General features: G+C 42.3%; 1 protein-coding gene across 1 annotated transcript in view; it reads left to right on the forward strand.

Moving 5' to 3' along the window:
• CCDC125 (coiled-coil domain containing 125) overlaps positions 1–1366 on the forward strand; it is a 77400-nt gene extending 76034 nt beyond the window's left edge. Inside the window, exon 12 of the mRNA XM_069750899.1 lies at positions 627–1366. Within this exon, the coding sequence (XP_069607000.1) occupies positions 627–980 (354 nt within the window). The 3' untranslated portion in view covers positions 981–1366. The remainder of the gene's footprint in view (positions 1–626) is intronic.
• Positions 1367–18670: the final 17304 nt, after the last annotated feature.

Consider the following 18670-nt stretch of genomic DNA (forward strand, 5'->3'; position numbering starts at 1 on the left):
ATAATTTTCGCCAAATTTCCGTTTTTTTTCACAAATAAACGCAGGTACTATCAAAGAATTTTTTACCACTATCATGAAGTAAAATATGTCACGAGAAAACAGTGTCAGAATCTCTGGGATCCGTTGAAGCGTTCCAGAGTTATAACCTCATAAAGGGACAGTGGTCAGAATTGTAAAAATTGGCCCGGTCATTAATGTGCAAACCACCCTTGGGGGTAAAGGGGTTAATAACTATGTAACTATATATATATCTTGCTTAGCTTAGTCTAGATCATTTTTTTTTTTTTGTGTTAAAATTGTTGCCTATCCTAGGCCACACCCCTTCCCACTGAGACACACCCATTCTTATTAGGCCACACCTCTCAAGTGAGGTTCAAAAGACCTGATTTTTAGGACTATGCCAGTGTTAATGAGAGGTGTGCAACAGTAAATGACAGAATAGACTGGAAAACATAAGATCATTATTTGCGTGCTTAAGACCTCTTAAAATGAATAAAAATATATATAATAGATACCTAATACTTAAGCCTGCCTATAACGCTCTTATGGTTTCCAGTCTATTGCTACTTTATTTTAGTGATAATGTATGGTGTAAAAACTAAGATTTCTGTACTTTGGATTTGCAGCTGAATGATAAGGAAGAGGCTTTAGCTCATCAAAGGAAAGTAAGCTACATGCTTGCACGAACTATAGAAGGGAAAATCGATCCAGCAAGAGCCCATGGTAAAAGTAACAAAGAGCCCTCTGTGAGCAGTGACCAGCACCCGTGCTCGGACATCGGGATAACTGTGGCTGGGTGCCACTGCCTGACAGACCACGCGTCCCACGAGAGAGGGAGCCAAGAGCAGGCCACGCTGAGGACTCTTGAAACCTCATTTTCCTTGCTGCTAAACGATGTCTGCCCCCAACAAGAACATACAGTAGAGACTGCGATAAACCAGGAGACCATTCCTGAAGTTTCAGGACATCCTCAAACCTGATCTGTATCAATGATGGCTTTTTAAATTGTTTTATTAATATTCTGAATTTACAATTTTATTTGTGAATATTATAGCAGCTTGAAGGATTCAATTTGTACTTGATGAGAATTTTTCAATATTTACTTGAAGATTATGGATTGTAACTTAATTTACTAATAAGGGATTTTTTTCACATTTTACATAGAATGTATATATTTGTATATAAAGACTAATATAGTGTCTTTTTATCAACCTTGAGGAAGGTTCTCCCTGTACATGACCATGGCAGCCGATCATCACTGAGGCTGGTGTAACTCAAATGGTAAATGGAGGCTGACTGGAAGCTTTGGCTCAGCGTGCTGGAGCAGCTGGATTCATCTGGTAGCAAATACAAGTTATTTCATGGCATTAAAGATTGTTTTCTTTATCCTTTAAAACCCCTTTAAAAAGGCATTCCCATATTACAAGGTTCAGACATCTCGCTAGGATATGATCATTGATGGTCGGACTTTTCAGGCCATAATCAATTCTTCATTTACTCTCCTGCATCGCATTGATTGAGGTCCTTGTCTTGTAAATCCCTGCACAGCTTTGTGGTTGGAAGCCCGCTGTGTAAATGAAAGCCTAGACAGAGACGCAGCTAAATCATTACTGTGGCCTCTTCATTTTACATCTAAGGCTACGTTCACATTAGCGTTACACTAATGTGCGTCGCTGTTGCAGCGGCGACGCAGCGGCGACGCAGCGGCGACGCGCCCCTATGTTTAACATAGGGGACGCGTGCGTTTTTTTGTTTGCGTTTTTCGACATGTGCGTCGTTTTCGACGCTAGCGTCGGACGCACGAAAATGCAACAAGTTGCATTTTTCGTGCGTCCGATTTTCGTCAAAAAAACGACGCACGCGTCGCAAAACGCAGCGTTTTTGCGCACGTTTTTGGTGCGTCGCGCGTTGCGTCGCCGACGCAACGGCGCGCAACGCTAATGTGAACGTAGCCTAACTATACCATCTTGACCTTTAGGAACAGTGGTAGGTGAGGGCCACACTCGGCATTGTTTTAATCTCCAAGCAAATAGACCATGTGCTCGTGCTGCCATGTGCACTTATTTAGGTTCACATTGCGTTAGTGCAGTCCATTTAGCGCATACGCTAACGGACTGCGTTAACGCAATTGCCGAAAAGGGATCGCGTTATGCGATCGCGCTAGCGCAGATGCTTTATCTGCTCTAGCGGGAACGGACCCAAAAACGCTGCCAGCAGTGTTCGAGGGTCCGTCACAAAATAACGGCACATCACTAAGGCTACGTTCACATTTGCGGCGTTGGGCGCAGCGTCGTCGACGGATACCGACGCATGTGTCATGCGTCCCTATCTTTAACATGGGGGGCGCATAGACATGCGCCGGTATGCGTTGTAATGCGTTTGGCAACGCATGCGTCACAAAATGCTGCGTTGTGTATGTGTTGTGGGTTGCGTCACCGACGCTGCGCCCAACAACGCAAATGTGAACGTAGCCTTACGCATGCCAGTAATGGCATGCGTTAGCGATGCGCTACATAATTGCGGGCAATGGGTGCGCTAACGGATCTGTTACATAGTGTTAGTGCCGCTATGAAACTGATTCCGTCAGCGGACACCCACTAAGGCAATGTGAACCTAGTTAGGCTTGTAACTTGATGTAGGTAATGTGATAGGTGTAGTAATAAGAAATGTCTCCAGCCAGTGTCCCAAGAAGCGCCCAAAGAGAATGGTGGTTGTGCAGTCATAATGTACTTATGTGAAAGTGGCTCTAGTCATCCCCAATGTCAATGTGTGACATTCATGTTATGAAAGTTCCACAACTTATTCAACTGATATAAAACACATTGTCTCAAAGAATAGAGTCCCTCTGACACTTATTGTGTTTTTTTTTTGGGAGGGGGGAGTTATTTTATGCATCAATGCCACAGGCAAAATTTATCATTATACAGAGCCTGCTGAAATCAATGAGGGATCAGTGTCATTCGAAAGGTGTTGTTTATAAAGAAGCAAGACTAACAGAGATGCATGAAAAATGGTTTTCTAATAGACTGCCCTTTAGTCCCCAAAGCCATTTATGTTCAGGAGGAATATACCCCACAGTGGCTACAGTCTGGTTGGTGAAAGAATGCCACAGCATTCAAAGACACCCATTGCAAAAAAAAAACGTATTGCATATGTAATTTTATTTTTGCATTGAACCTTTTAAATAAATGGTATGCAGACACATACGGGCCGGTGAGAAGGATGCTCTTTTGACGTCTGGTGAATGGGGGCACATAACAAAGTTAAATTCATAAAGCGTCCGGCGTACATAGCTTATTACAGTCAGGTTTGCTCAGGGATCTCCCTAAAAAAGATCTTAGAAAATACCAACTCAAATGAACATATGTACAGCAATGTCAAAATTACTTGCTGCACAGGTTTGTTTTAACCACCTCAGGCTTTAAAAGTTGTGAAGTGGCTAAAAGTAACCTGTCCATTCGTCAGGTGCCTTCTGCTTGGAAACTGTTCACTTGCTCTTAATAATAAAAAAATAAGATGCCAGTGGCAAAGCTAAAAGAAAAATGGCCAGAGAAATGCCACAGAAGATTCTTCAGGGAAAACGCTGCAAATTGTGATCAGGTATGCCGCTGTCTAAAAGGCGTCAGGTGTACAAATGCATTGTATACTTAGGCTAAGGTCGGGGTCAGATGCATTTGCGTATTTATACGGCAGCATTCTAAATTGTACATAACCAAATACAGTTCCTTATTAATTGCAATGTACCTGTAGAAATTGGATGTTATACGGATTATTCATGTGGGATTTGTTTTTTTGCGCTCTCATAGACCTGAGGGTATGTGCACACGTTGCGGAAAGGTGTGCAGATTTTTCCGCACTGACTTTTGTAAATCCGCACTGCGGATTTACCGCATTTTTTATGCGGATTCCTATTATGGATCAGGTGTAAACCGCTGCGGAATCCGCACAAAGAATTGACATACTGCGGAATAAACAACGCTGAGTTTCCGCGCAGTTTTTTCCGCAGCATGTGCACTGCGGATTTTGTTTTCCATTGGTTTACATGGTACTGTAACTCATGGAAAACTGAGGCGGCTCCGCGGCAAAATCTGGAACGTGTGCACGTACCCTGTCTGTGTCCCTTACAGAAAAAATTAGATTGCTGTGCTTTTTTTTCTCACATAGACCCTGTCATCTGAGCAGCCCTATGTTTAATCAGATGTCTGTATGATATGTTCATCTGAGTGAACCTTTCGGGTATGTGCACACGTATCTGAGAGTGCTGCGGATTTTTCCGCAGCGGATTTGATAAATCCGCATTGCAAAACCGCTGCGGTTTTATCGCGGTTTCTATTGCGGATTCCGCTGTGGGTTTACACCTGCAGTTTTCTATTGGAGCAGGTGTAAACCTGCAGCGGAATCCGCACAAAGAATGCTGCGGAATGTAAAGCGCTGCGTTTCTGCGCGTTTTTTTCCGCAGCATGTGCACTGCGGATTTAGTTTCCCATAGGTTTACATTATATTGTAAACACATGGGAAACCGCTGCGGACCCGCAGCAAAATCCAGTCACCAGGTTTTTACCACCTAATGTGAGAGCAGTGTAATGTAGAGACAGAGACCCTTATTCCATCTATATGACACTTACAGGGCTGCTCGGTTCAATTTTCATAAGATCACTGGTTTATTAGCAGGAGAGTAACACTTTAGAACTATTAAACCTGCTGACAGTCCTCCATGTTCGTGAGCTCTGTATAACCCCAAACTCACCACTGATTTGCAGCTTTCTGTGTATACTGTGCATAGGCAGAAAGCTTCCATTAGTGGTGCGGGAGGGGTTATACAGAGCCCAGCATTCAGAGAACTGGTAGATCAGCAGCAGAGAAAACAGTGATGTTAATAAAATGACAGCTCAGTAAGTGACCCCTCTGGAATCACAGTCTCTTTCCATACATAATGCTGCTCTCAGATTGAGTAGCAAAAAACTGCTGATAGATTTCCTTTAAAGGGAATCTGTCACCTGAAATAACGCAGTTAACCTGCAGATATTGGGTTAGTCTGCAGGATAGCAGTGTTATTATGCTGCCCGAATGCAGCGGGGAGAAAATGATCTTTATTCTCCCCACCAGCATTCGGCTTTCAGTCATCCTGCTGAGTATACAGAGCGGCCAGTGTAGCTGTGCCCCCAGCCCTGACAGACAGCCAGCCGCAATGTAGAGCCAGTGTCAGTCAGGGCCAGGGGCTGCTCTGTATACTCAAAGCTGTGACTTAACCGGTGCCGCCCCTATGACTGAATACCGAATGCTGGCGGGAGAATAAATATCAATTCCTCCCTGCTGCATTCAGCTGCGTGTAGGATCATAACACTGTTAAGTGTTATTTCTGTTGACATGTTCCCTTTAAGTGGATTATCTTACGAAGAACAGAGGTGTTCAGACATCCACAGGTAAATGTTCAGGGTGGGGTTATCTGCGAACAGGCTCAGATAGCGTGTTATCCTAGTATCTTGGGCGTGCACGGATAATATATTCGAATCCCTGCGACTGCATGTGTTGCGGCTGTGCCGAAGCAAAACATGCAGCTGCAGGGGCGTGAATATATTATCTGTGCACGCCCAAGATACAAGCACTCAAGCACGCTCGCCCGTCACTAGTTATAACCTCTGCACCCCTTATATCTGACATTCTCCATAATGGTTGGATTTCCCGACCCTTTTGTTTTCTCAGGTAATTGAATATGTACTTTTGAAACGTTATTAAGCTTTGAACTTCTGGATTCTAAGTGATGTGTCCATACACACATTCCCACTACCCTGTATGCAGTATTTGAGTTGTTTTCATAACGTTTTAGCTGTATGTTCTATTGTCTAATAAAAGATTTTCAGCTTTTCATGCTGTTGAGTATTTTGAGGATATTTCACATTATCATTTCTTAGGGTAGCAATATATACAGAAACGCATGGCATTTGGATGGATCCCTGCGACCCGCCTCCAACCTGCCGGCATCTTCTTTTGATTAGTCAGGAGAGGAGCCCAGCAGTAAGCAGGTGGTTCACGGGGCACCCGTCCAGCAGCCAAACAATACTAACCTGGACCTCCAAATTAATTGCTCATCACTGCTAAGTTCCTATGGTCTGTATGCTGCAGTTTTTCAGTGATTTGTGCACAGAAAGCAGGGATTTTTGTGTTACTCACCGTAAAATCCTTTTCTCCGAGTCGTTCATTGGGGGACACAGGACTGTGGGTGTATGCTACTGCCGCCAGGAGGCTGACACTAAGTAGATACAAAAAAAGTTAGCTCCTCCTCCATAGTATACACCTTGACACTTGTCCTGACAGCTCCAGTTTGGTGCACAAGCAGTAGGAGATAGAGACAACAAAACAGCATTAGAGCAAAGACAACATGTCTAGAATAATATTACTGTCTGAACGGCCCATAGACAAATAACAAAATGAATAGGGAGGGAGCTGTGTCCCCCAATGAACGACTCGGAGAAAAGGATTTTACGGTGAGTAACACAAAAATTCCTGTTTCTCCATCGTCTCATTGGGGACACAGGACTGTGGGATGGTATAGAAGATGCAAAGCACAGCCGAGGAGGGAGGTGCACAGTCAATAGGTGCCCAAACCTTGATGTATAGATAACAAGTGACTAGTACACTCCAAGAGATTGTGATGCAAAATAAAGGGGTTTATTACATACAAAGTCACAAACGTTTCGGTCAACTCTTGACCTTCATCAGTGTGCTAGAAAGAAAATTATATACAGAACAAAAAAATTATATTAACAAAACTGGGGGTGTAACAAAAAATAGGACATAGTGATAACAAAATAACAGAAGTATATACATCACGAGAACAAAAAAGTCATAAGACGTAAAGAGATATACAATCATGGAGTACAATCAGCAAAACCACGTCTATGTTAGAGTATAGCTGCAGATCGTTGTATGTGCAAGGAACCGCAAGAATAGAACATAAGTACCAGTGTGGGACTAGAAAAATATATACAGTGGCAACTGTATAATAAAGTGGACTGCCAACTGACTAAGACAGGGGTACATACCCGGTAAGATGGATAGGCCAAAGGAAGGAACCTTACGGCTGAAAACTAGACCGCCGATCTATAAGGGTAAAAAGTATATATATGTAAGCCGAACGGCTGCTGGGAAGGCCTGACACATGGGCGATAGGTGGGACTAGTGTAGGTAAAACCCGATACAAAGAACTTACCAGCGCACAGAGAGTATGAGTCTCTGCGGTGTCCACCGCAAGGAGGAGTGTGTGGTAATGTGCCTAGTTAAGCTATAAATAGAGAGTGAAAGAGCGCGCAGTGTCAGCCGGAATATGGTCCGGAAAAGGGGCGGGGCGGTGATGACGCCGGTGTCAGCTGGCCACAGGGGGCGGTAACATGTGCGTTCCACAGAGGAGAATAAAGATGGAGGTGCGTTCCAGAAGAGAAAGCGGTGATGACGCCGGTGTCAGCTGGCCACAAGGGGCGGTAACATGTGCGTTCCACAGAGGAGAATGAAGATGGAGGTGCGTTCCAGAAGAGAAAGCGGTGAATCGCTGTGCGGGTGGCCGTGGAGTGTCACAGGCAGCAGAAGCATGGAATCAAAATGGACGGTTCTGTAGAAACAAAACTATAATTAGTATATGTTGGTACTTGGGGCCACACATGGTACATATTAAAGAAACCAAAAATTGCTAAAGGCATATCATAGTGTAGAAATATGTACATATAAATGCAGTAACTCTACCAAAAGGAAAGGCATGACTAATACAAATCCCAAAATTGGTTACATGCTAAACGTAAATGTACTATTACTAAAAAAACACACACTGCTCTATATCATGTCTAAATGAGACATGGGGGTAAAGACCCCTCTGGGTAAAATAAATGCCCATGGTATAACAGAGAATGATGTCAGGGATAGGATCCCAAAGTACGTATGAAAAGACCTGGTATAAGGACATCATGTGTGGTTCCTAACATGTAAAATTCTTCTGTTCCAGGGGAACGGCTGCAAGTTATAAATGATGGTGAGAACAATTTGCATGATAAATAGCAGAGACACATGTATCATCCGGCTCTCAAAATGACACTAATTACATAAAGGACATTAATTCATAGTCCCTGTTAAGTCCTCTAGGGGTGAGGGTATTGAGCTCATGGATCAAATATGCCTCCCTACGTTTAAGCATAGAGATGCGATCCCCGCCGCGTCTAGGTGGTGTAACTTGTTCTATGATTTGAAATTTTAATTGTGACAAATTATGACCCTTTTCAATAAAGTGTGATGGAAGGGGAAGCAAAAGGTTCTTACACAGGATAGTGGATTTGTGCTTAGATATCCGTGTATCTTACCCTAAGATACATAAGAGTCTGCAAAATCCACCCGGCAGACCTATTGTAGCGTCCACAGACTCGATTTTGGCCCCTATCTCCATCTATCTGGAGAAAATCCTGACACCTCTTATCAGCAATACCAGTTCATTTTTACTAGATACCGGAGCTTTCCTTGAAATCGTTAAGAGCATTACACCCATCCCTCCAGACAGCCTCTTAGTCTCATTCGACGTTAAAGATTTGTATACCTCAATACCCCACACAAATGGTATACAATCTACCCGGTGGCTTCTCTCCACTAGTGACATGGATCCTGATCTTATTGACCTATGCAGTGATCTTTTGTCTATTGTTCTTCACAACAATTTTTTCTTGTTTGAAGATACCTACTATCTCCAGATAATGGGCTCAGCTATGGGTTCGAATGTGGCACCTCCGTACGCGAATGCTTGTACAGTTAAATCCATATATATTTGGACAGAGACAACATTTTTCTAATTTTGGTTATAGACATTAATTGGACAGATTAAATATTTTAAATAAAATGTTAATTTTCTGTACTTGGTTGAAAACCCTTTGTTGGCAATCAACAAATAGGAGGCCCAAGAGTCAACACTAGCCACAATATTTCACAAAAGGTAATATTTATTGAAATATAACAAACATATATATATATATAATTAACAATCAAAAAAGTTTAAAGTGCATAGCAACTTTATCAAAAGGTACATCCAAGACACCCAAGCGTACAAAACAGGGCCCAAATAAGTGTAACACAACAATGTATTGGATCTCAAATTTATGATGTTGCCCACATGGGGACTATATAGTCCAAAGTATGCGTGGATCAAAAAGGTCTATTCGCTGTGGCCACATTATATACAGCACCACATATTCAGAGCATACAGACAGTCTTGTGATAACATCAAGTGTTTAATTCAATTAAGTTACCCATGTGTGCTTGAAGGGTCCTGTCTGGGTCCTGGGTGACGTTCCCCAACGCGCGTTTCGCGTCCTATAGTTACCGCTTCCTCAGGGAGTGATGTCCATGAGTTCAAGACTTCAGGCAGTCATTGCCAACAAAGGGTTTTCAACCAAGTACAGAAAATTAACATTTTATTTAAAATATTTAATCTGTCCAATTACTTTTCGTCCCTTTAAAAACAGGGTATCACATGTTAAGGAGCTGAAACTCCTAAACCCTTTATCCAATTTTAATGTGGATACCCTCAAATGAAAGCTGAAAGTCTGAACTTCAACTGCATCTGAATTGTTTTGTTTAAAATTCATTGTGGTAATGTCTATAACCAAAATTAGAAAAATGTTGTCTCTGTCCAAATATATATGGACTTAACTGTACAAGCATTCGCGTACGGAGGTGCCACATTCGAGCCCATAGCTGAGCCCCTTATCTGGAGATAGTAGGTATCTTCAAACAAGAAAAAATTGTTGTGAAGAACAATAGACAAAAGATCACTGCATAGGTCAATAAGATCAGGATCCATGTCACTAGTGGAGAGAAGCCACCGGGTAGATTGTATACCATTTGTGTGGGGTATTGAGGTGTACAAATCTTTAACGTCGAATGAGACTAAGAGGCTGTCTGGAGGGATGGGTGTAATGCTCTTAACGATTTCAAGGAAAGCTCCGGTATCTAGTAAAAATGAACTGGTATTCCTGATAAGAGGTGTCAGGATTTTCTCCAGATAGATGGAGATAGGGGCCAAAATCGAGTCTGTGGACGCTACAATAGGTCTGCCGGGTGGATTTTGCAGACTCTTATGTATCTTAGGGTAAGATACACGGATATCTAAGCACAAATCCACTATCCGGTGTAAGAACCTTTTGCTTCCCCTTCCATCACACTTTATTGAAAAGGGTCATAATTTGTCACAATTAAAATTTCAAATCATAGAACAAGTTACACCACCTAGACGCGGCGGGGATCGCATCTCTATGCTTAAACGTAGGGAGGCATACTTGATCCATGAGCTCAATACCCTCACCCCTAGAGGACTTAACAGGGACTATGAATTAATGTCCTTTATGTAATTAGTGTCATTTTGAGAGCCGGATGATACATGTGTCTCTGCTATTTATCATGCAAATTGTTCTCACCATCATTTATAACTTGCAGCCGTTCCCCTGGAACAGAAGAATTTTACATGTTGGGAACCACACATGATGTCCTTATACCAGGTCTTTTCATACGTACTTTGGGATCCTATCCCTGACATCATTCTCTGTTATACCATGGGCATTTATTTTACCCAGAGGGGTCTTTACCCCCATGTCTCATTTAGACATGATATAGAGCAGTGTGTGTTTTTTTAGTAATAGTACATTTACGTTTAGCATGTAACCAATTTTGGGATTTGTATTAGTCATGCCTTTCCTTTTGGTAGAGTTACTGCATTTATATGTACATATTTCTACACTATGATATGCCTTTAGTAATTTTTGGTTTCTTTAACCCCTTCATGACCCAGCCTATTTTGACCTTAACCCCTCTGTGACCTTAGACGTACTATCCCGTCGAGGTGCCCTGGGCTTATCTGACCCTGGACGGGATAGTACGTCATAGCGATCGGCAGCGCTCACGGGGGGAGCGCCGCCGATCGCGGCCGGGTGTCAGCTGCTTATCGCAGCTGACATCCGGCACTATGTGCCAGGAGCGGTCACGGACCGCCCCCGGCACATTAACCCCTGGCACACCGCGATCAAAGATGATCGCGATGTGCCGGCGGTGCAGGGAAGCACCGCGCAGGGAGGGGGCTCCCTGCGGGCTTCCCTGAGCCCCCCGCAGCAACGCGATGTGATCGCGTTGCTGCGAGGGTCTCCTCACCTCCCTCCCTGCTCGAGCCCCGGATCCAAGATGGCCGCGGATCCGGGTCCTGCAGGGAGGGAGGTGGCTTCACAGAGCCTGCTCAGAGCAGGCACTGTGAAGCCTGCAGCGCTGCATGTCAGATCAGTGATCTGACAGAGTGCTGTGCAAACTGTCAGATCACTGATCTGTGATGTCCCCCCCTGGGACAAAGTAAAAAAGTAAAAAAAAAATTTTCCAAATGTGTAAAAAAAATAAAAAAAAATATTCCAAAATAATGAAAAAAAAAAAAAAATATTATTCCCATAAATACATTTCTTCATCTAAATAAAAAAAAAAAAACAATAAAAGTACACATATTTAGTATCGCCGCGTCCGTAACGACCCGACCTATAAAACTGTCCCACTAGTTAACCCCTTCAGTAAACACCGTAAGAAAAAAAAAAAAAAAACGAGGCAAAAAACAACGCTTTATTATCATACCGCCGAACAAAAAGTGGAATAACACGCGATCAAAAGGACAGATATAAATAACCATGGTACCGCTGAAAGCGTCATATTGTCCCGCAAAAAAAGAGCCGCCATACAGCATCATCAGCAAAAAAATAAAAAAGTTATAGTCCTGAGAATAAAGCGATGCAAAAATAATTATTTTTTCTGTAAAATAGTTTTTATCGTATAAAAGCACCAAACCATAAAAAAATGATATAAATGAGGTATCGCTGTAATCGTACTGACCCGAAGAATAAAACTGATTTATCAATTTTACCAAACGCGGAACGGTATAAACGCCTCCCCCAATAGAAATTCATGAATAGCTGGCTTTTGGTCATTCTTCCTCACAAAAATCGGAATAAAAAGCGATAAAAAAAGTCACGTGCCCGAAAATGTTTTCAATAAAAACGTCAACTCGTCCCGCAAAAAACAAGACCTCACATGACTCTGTGGACCAAAATATGGAAAAATTATAGCTCTCAAAATGTGGTATTGCAAAAAATATTTTTTGCAATAAAAAGGGTCTTTCAGTGTGTGACGGCTGCCAATCATAAAAATCCGCTAAAAAACCCGCTATAAAAGTAAATCAAACCCCCCTTCATCACCCCCTTAGTTAGGGAAAAATAAAAAAAAATGTATTTATTTCCATTTTCCCATTAGGGCTAGGGTTAGGGCTAGGATTAGGGTTAGGGTTAGGGCTAGGGTTAGGGCTAGGGTTAGGGCTAGGGCTAGGGTTAGGGTTAGGGCTAGGGTTAGGGCTAGGGTTAGGGCTAGGGTTAGGGTTAGGGCTAGGGTTAGGGTTAGGGCTAGGGTTAGGGTTAGGGTTAGGGTTAGGGCTAGGGTTAGGGCTAGGGTTAGGGTTAGGGTTGGGGCTACAGTTAGGGTTGGGGCTAAAGTTAGGGTTAGGGTTTAGATTACATTTACAGTTGGGAATAGGGTTGGGATTAGGGTTAGTGGTGTGTCAGGGTTAGAGGTGTGGTTAGGGTTACCGTTGGAATTAGGGTTAGGGGTGTGTTTAGATTAGGGTTTCAGTTATAATTGGGGGGTTTCCACTGTTTCGGCACATCAGGGGCTCTCCAAACACGACATGGCGTCCGATCTCAATTCCAGCCAATTCTGCGTTGAAAAAGTAAAACAGTGCTCCTTCCCTTCCGAGCTCTCCTGTGTGCCCAAACAGGGGTTTACCCCAACATATGGGGTATCAGCGTACTCAGGACAAATTGGACAACAACTTTTGTGGACCAATTTCTCCTGTTACCCTTGGGAAAATACAAAACTGGGGGCTAAAAAATAATTTTTGTGGGAAAACAAAAAGATTTTTTATTTTCACGGCTCTGCGTTATAAACTGTAGTGAAACACTTGGGGGTTCAAAGTTCTCACAACACATCTAGATAAGTTCATTGAGGGGTCTAGTTTCCAATATGGGGTCACTTGTGGGGGGTTTCTACTGTTTAGGTACATTAGGGGCTCTGCAAACGCAATGTGACGCCTGCAGACCAATCCATCTAAGTCTGCATTCCAAATGATGCTCCTTCCCTTCCGAGCCCTCCCATGCGCCCAAACGGTGGTTCCCCCCCACATATCGGGTATCAGCGTACTCAGGACAAATTGGACAACAACATTTAGGGTCCAATTTCTCCTGCTAACCTTGGAAAAATACAAAACTGGGGGCTAAAATATAATTTTTGTGGAAAAAAAAATATTTTTTATTTGCATGGCTCTGCGTTATAAACTGTAGTGAAATACTTGGGGGTTCAAAGCTCTCACAACACATCAAGATGAGTTCCTTAGGGGGTCTACTTTCCAAAATGGTGTCACTTGTGGGGGGTTTCTACTGTTTAGGTACATTAGGGGCTCTGCAAACGCAATGTGACGCCTGCAGACCATTCCATCTAAGTCTGCATTCCAAATGGCGCTCCTTCCCTTCCGAACCCTCCCATGCGCCCAAACGGTGGTTCCCCCCCACATATGGGGTATCGGCGTACTCAGGACAAATTGGACAACAACTTTTGGGGTCCAATTTCTCCTGTTACCCTAGGGAAAATACAAAACTGGGGGCTAAAAAATAATTTTTGTGGGAAAAAAATTTTGTTTTATTTTTATGGCTCTGCATTATAAACTTCTGTGAAGCCCTTGGTGGGTCAAAGTGCTCACCACACATCCAGATAAGTTCCTTAGGGGGTCTACTTTCCAAAATGGTGTCACTTGTGGGGGGTTTCAATGTTTAGGCACATCAGTGGCTCTCCAAACGCAACATGGCGTCCCATCTCAATTCCTGTCAATTTTGCATTGAAAAGTCAAACGGCGCTCCTTCCCTTCCGAGCTCTCCCATGCGCCCAAACAGTGGTTTACTGCCACATATGGGGTATCAGCGTACTCGGGACAAATTGGACAACAACTTTTGAGGTCCAATTTCTTCTCTTACCCTTGGAAAAATAAAAAATTGGGGGCAAAAATATAATTTTTGTGAAAAAATATGATTTTTTATTTTTACGGTTCTGCATTATAAACTTCTGTGAAGCACTTGGTGGGTCAAAGTGCTCACCACACCTCTAGATAAGTTCCTTAGGGGGTCTACTTTCCAAAATGGTGTCACTTGTGGGGGGTTTCAATGTTTAGGCACATCAGTGGCTCTCCAAACGCAACATGGCGTCCCATCTCAACTTCTGTCAATTTTGCATTGAAAAGTCAAACTGCGCTCCTTCCCTTCCGAGCTCTCCCATGCGCCCAAACAGTGGTTTACTGCCACATATGGGGTATCAGCGTACTCAGGACAAATTGGACAACAACTTTTGAGGTCCAATTTCTTCTCTTACCCTTGGAAAAATAAAAAATTGGGGGCAAAAATATAATTTTTGTGAAAAAATATGATTTTTTATTTTTACGGTTCTGCATTATAAACTTCTGTGAAGCACTTGGTGGGTCAAAGTGCTCACCACACCTCTAGATAAGTTCCTTAGGGGGTCTACTTTCCAAAATGGTGTCACTTGTGGGGGGTTTCAATGTTTAGGCACATCAGTGGCTCTCCAAACGCAACATGGCGTCCCATCTCAATTTCTGTCAATTTTGCATTGAAAAGTCAAACTGCGCTCCTTCCCTTCCGAGCTCTCCCATGCGCCCAAACAGTGGTTTACTGCCACATATGGGGTATCAGCGTACTCAGGACAAATTGGACAACAACTTTTGAGGTCCAATTTCTTCTCTTACCCTTGGAAAAATAAAAAATTGGGGGCAAAAATATAATTTTTGTGAAAAAATATGATTTTTTATTTTTACGGTTCTGCATTATAAACTTCTGTGAAGCACTTGGTGGGTCAAAGTGCTCACCACACATCCAGATAAGTTCCTTAGGGGGTCTACTTTCCAAAATGGTGTCACTTGTGGGGGGTTTCAATGTTTAGGCACATCAGTGGCTCTCCAAACGCAACATGGCGTCCCATCTCAATTCCTGTCAATTTTGCATTGAAAAGTCAAATAGCGCTCCTTCCCTTCCGAGCTCTCCCATGCGCCCAAACAGTGGTTTACTGCCACATATGGGGTATCAGCGTACTCAGGACAAATTGGACAACAACTTTTTGGGTCCAATTTCTCCTGTTACCCTTGGTAAAATAAAACAAATTGGAGCTGAAGTAAATTTTTTGTGTAAAAAAGTTAAATGTTCATTTTTATTTAAACATTCCAAAAATTCCTATTAAACACCTGAAGGGTTAATAAACTTCTTGAATGTGGTTTTGAGCACCTTGAGGGGTGCAGTTTTTAGAATGGTGTCACACTTGGGCATTTTCTATCATATAGACCCCTCAAAATGACTTCAAATGAGACGTGGTCCCTAAAAAAAAATGGTGTTGTAAAAATGAGAAATTGCTGGTCAACTTTTAACCCTTATAACTCCCTAACAAAAAAAAAAATTGGTTCCAAAATTATGCTGATGTAAAGGAGACATGTGGGAAATGTTACTTATTAAGTATTTTGTGTGACATATCTCTGTGATTTAATTGCATAAAAATTCAAAGTTTGAAAATTGCGAAATTTTCAAAATTTTCGCCAAATTTCCGTTTTTTTCACAAATAAACGCAGGTACTATCAAAGAAATTTTACCACTATCATGAAGTACAATATGTCACGAGAAAACAATGTCAGAATCACCAGGATCCGTTGAAGCGTTTCGGAGTTATAACCTCATAAAGGGACAGTGGTCAGAATTGTAAAAATTGGCCTGGTCATTAACGTGCAAACCACCCTTGGGGGTAAAGGGGTTAAAGACCTTGCCGTTTTTTGCAATTCTGACCAGTGTCCCTTTATGAGGTAATAACTCAGGAACGCTTCAACGGATCCTAGCGGTTCTGAGATTGTTTTTTCGTGACATATTGGGCTTCATGTTAGTGGTAAATTTAGGTCAATAAATTCTGCATTTATTTGTGATAAAAACGGAAATTTGGCGAAAATTTTGAAAATTTTGCAATTTTCACATTTTGAATTTTTATTCTGTTAAACCAGAGAGATATGTGACACAAAATAGTTAATAAATAACATTTCCCACATGTTTACTTTACATCAGCACAATTTTGGAAACAAAATTTTTTTTTGTTAGGAAGTTATAAGGGTTAAAATTTGACCAGCGATTTGTCATTTTTACAACGAAATTTACAAAACCATTTTTTTTAGGGACCACCTCACATTTGAAGTCAGTTTGAGGGGTCTATATGGCTGAAAATACCCAAAAGTGACACCATTCTAAAAACTGCACCCCTCAAGGTACTCAAAACCACATTCAAGAAGTTTATTAACCCTTCAGGTGCTTCACAGCAGCAGAAGCAACATGGAAGGAAAAAATGAACATTTAACTTTTTAGTCACAAAAATTATCTTTTAGCAACAATTTTTTTATTTTCCCAATGGTAAAAGGAGAAACTGAACCACGAAAGTTGTTGTCCAATTTGTCCTGAGTACGCTGATACCTCATATGTGGGGGTAAACCACTGTTTGGGCGCACGGCAGGGCTTGGAAGGGAAGGAGCGCCATTTGACTTTTTGAATCAAAAATTGGCTCCACTCTTTAGCGGACACCATGTCACGTTTGGAAAGCCCCCGTGTGCCTAAAAATTGGAGCTCCCCCACAAGTGACCCCATTTTGGAAACTAGACATCCCAAGGAACTTATCTAGATGCATAGTGAGCACTTTGAACCCCCAGGTGCTTCACAAATTGATCCGTAAAAATGAAAAAGTACTTTTTTTTCACAAAAAAATTCTTTTAGCCTCAATTTTTTCATTTTCACATGGGCAACAGGATAAAATGGATCCTAAAATGTGTTGGGCAATTTCTCCTGAGTACACCAATACCTCACATGTGGGGGTAAACCACTGTTTGGGCACATGGTAAGGCTCGGAAGGGAAGGAGCGCCATTTGACTTTTTGAATGAAAAATTATTTCCATCGTTAGCGGACACCATGTCGCGTTTGGATAGCTCCTGTGTGCCTAAACATTGGCGCTCCCCCACAAGTGACCCCATTTTGGAAACTAGACCCCCCAAGGAACTTATTTAGATGCCTAGTGAGCACTTTAAACCCTCATGTGCTTTACAAATTGATCTGTAAAAATGAAAAAGTACTTTTTTTTCACAAAAAAATTATTTTCGCCTCAATTTTTTCATTTTCACATGGGCAGTAGGATAAAATGGATCATAAAATTTGTTGGGCAATTTCTCCCGAGTACGCCGATATCTCATATGTGGGGGTAAACCACTGTTTGGGCACTCGGCAGGGCTCGGAAGGGAAGGCGCGCCATTTGACTTTTTGAATGGAAAATTAGCTCCAATTGTTAGCGGACACCATGTCGCGTTTGGAGAGCCCCTGTGTGCCTAAACATTGGAGCTCCCCCACAAGTGACCCCATTTTGGAAACTAGACCCTCCAAGGAACTTATCTAGATGCATATTGAGCACTTTAAACCCCCAGGTGCTTCACAGAAGTTTATAACGCAGAGCCATGAAAATAAAAAATAATTTTTCTTTCCTCAAAAATGATTTTTTAGCCTGGAATTTCCTATTTTGCCAAGGATAATAGGAGAAATTGGACCCCAAATATTGTTGTCCAGTTTGTTCTGAGTATGTTGATACCCCATATGTGGGGGTAAACCACTGTTTGGGCGCACGGCAGGGCTCGGAAGGGATGGCACGCCATTTGGCTTTTTAAATGGAAAATTAGCTCCAATCATTAGCGGACACCATGTCACGTTTGGAGAGCCCCTGTGTGCCTAAACATTGGAGATCCCCCAGAAATGACACCATTTTGGAAACTAGACCCCCAAAGGAACTAATCTAGATGTGTGGTGAGGACTTTGAACCCCCAAGTGCTTCACAGAAGTTTATAACGCAGAGCCATGAAAATAAAAATAAAAAATTATTTTCTCAAAAATGATCTTTTAGCCTGCAATTTTTTATTTTCCCAAGGGTAACAGGAGAAATTTGACCCCAAAAGTTGTTGTCCAGTTTCTCCTGAGTACGCTGATACCCCATATGTGGGGGTAAATCACTGTTTGGGCACATGCCGGGGCTCGGAAGTGAAGTAGTGACGTTTTGAAATGCAGACTTTGATGGAATGCTCTGTGGGCGTCACGTTGCGTTTGCAGAGCCCCTGATGTGGCTTAACAGTAGAAACCCCCCACAAGTGACCCCATTTTGGAAACTAGACCCCCAAAGGAACTTATCTAGATGTGTGGTGAGCACTTTGAACCCCCAAGTGCTTCATAGAAGTTTATAATGCAGAGCCGTGAAAATAATAAATACGTTTTCTTTCCTCAAAAATAATTATTTAGCCCAGAATTTTTTATTTTCCCAAGGGTTACAGAAGAAATTGGACCCCAAAAGTTGTTGTCCAGTTTCTCCTGAGTATGCTGATACCCCATATGAGGGGGTAAACCACTGTTTGGGCACATGCCGAGGCTCGGAAGTGAAGTAGTGACGTTTTGAAATGCAGACTTTGATGGAATGCTCTGTGGGCGTCACGTTGCGTTTGCAGAGCCCCTG

This window comes from Ranitomeya imitator, chromosome 1 (assembly GCF_032444005.1).
Source record: "Ranitomeya imitator isolate aRanImi1 chromosome 1, aRanImi1.pri, whole genome shotgun sequence".
Classification (NCBI taxonomy): Eukaryota; Metazoa; Chordata; class Amphibia; order Anura; family Dendrobatidae; genus Ranitomeya; species Ranitomeya imitator.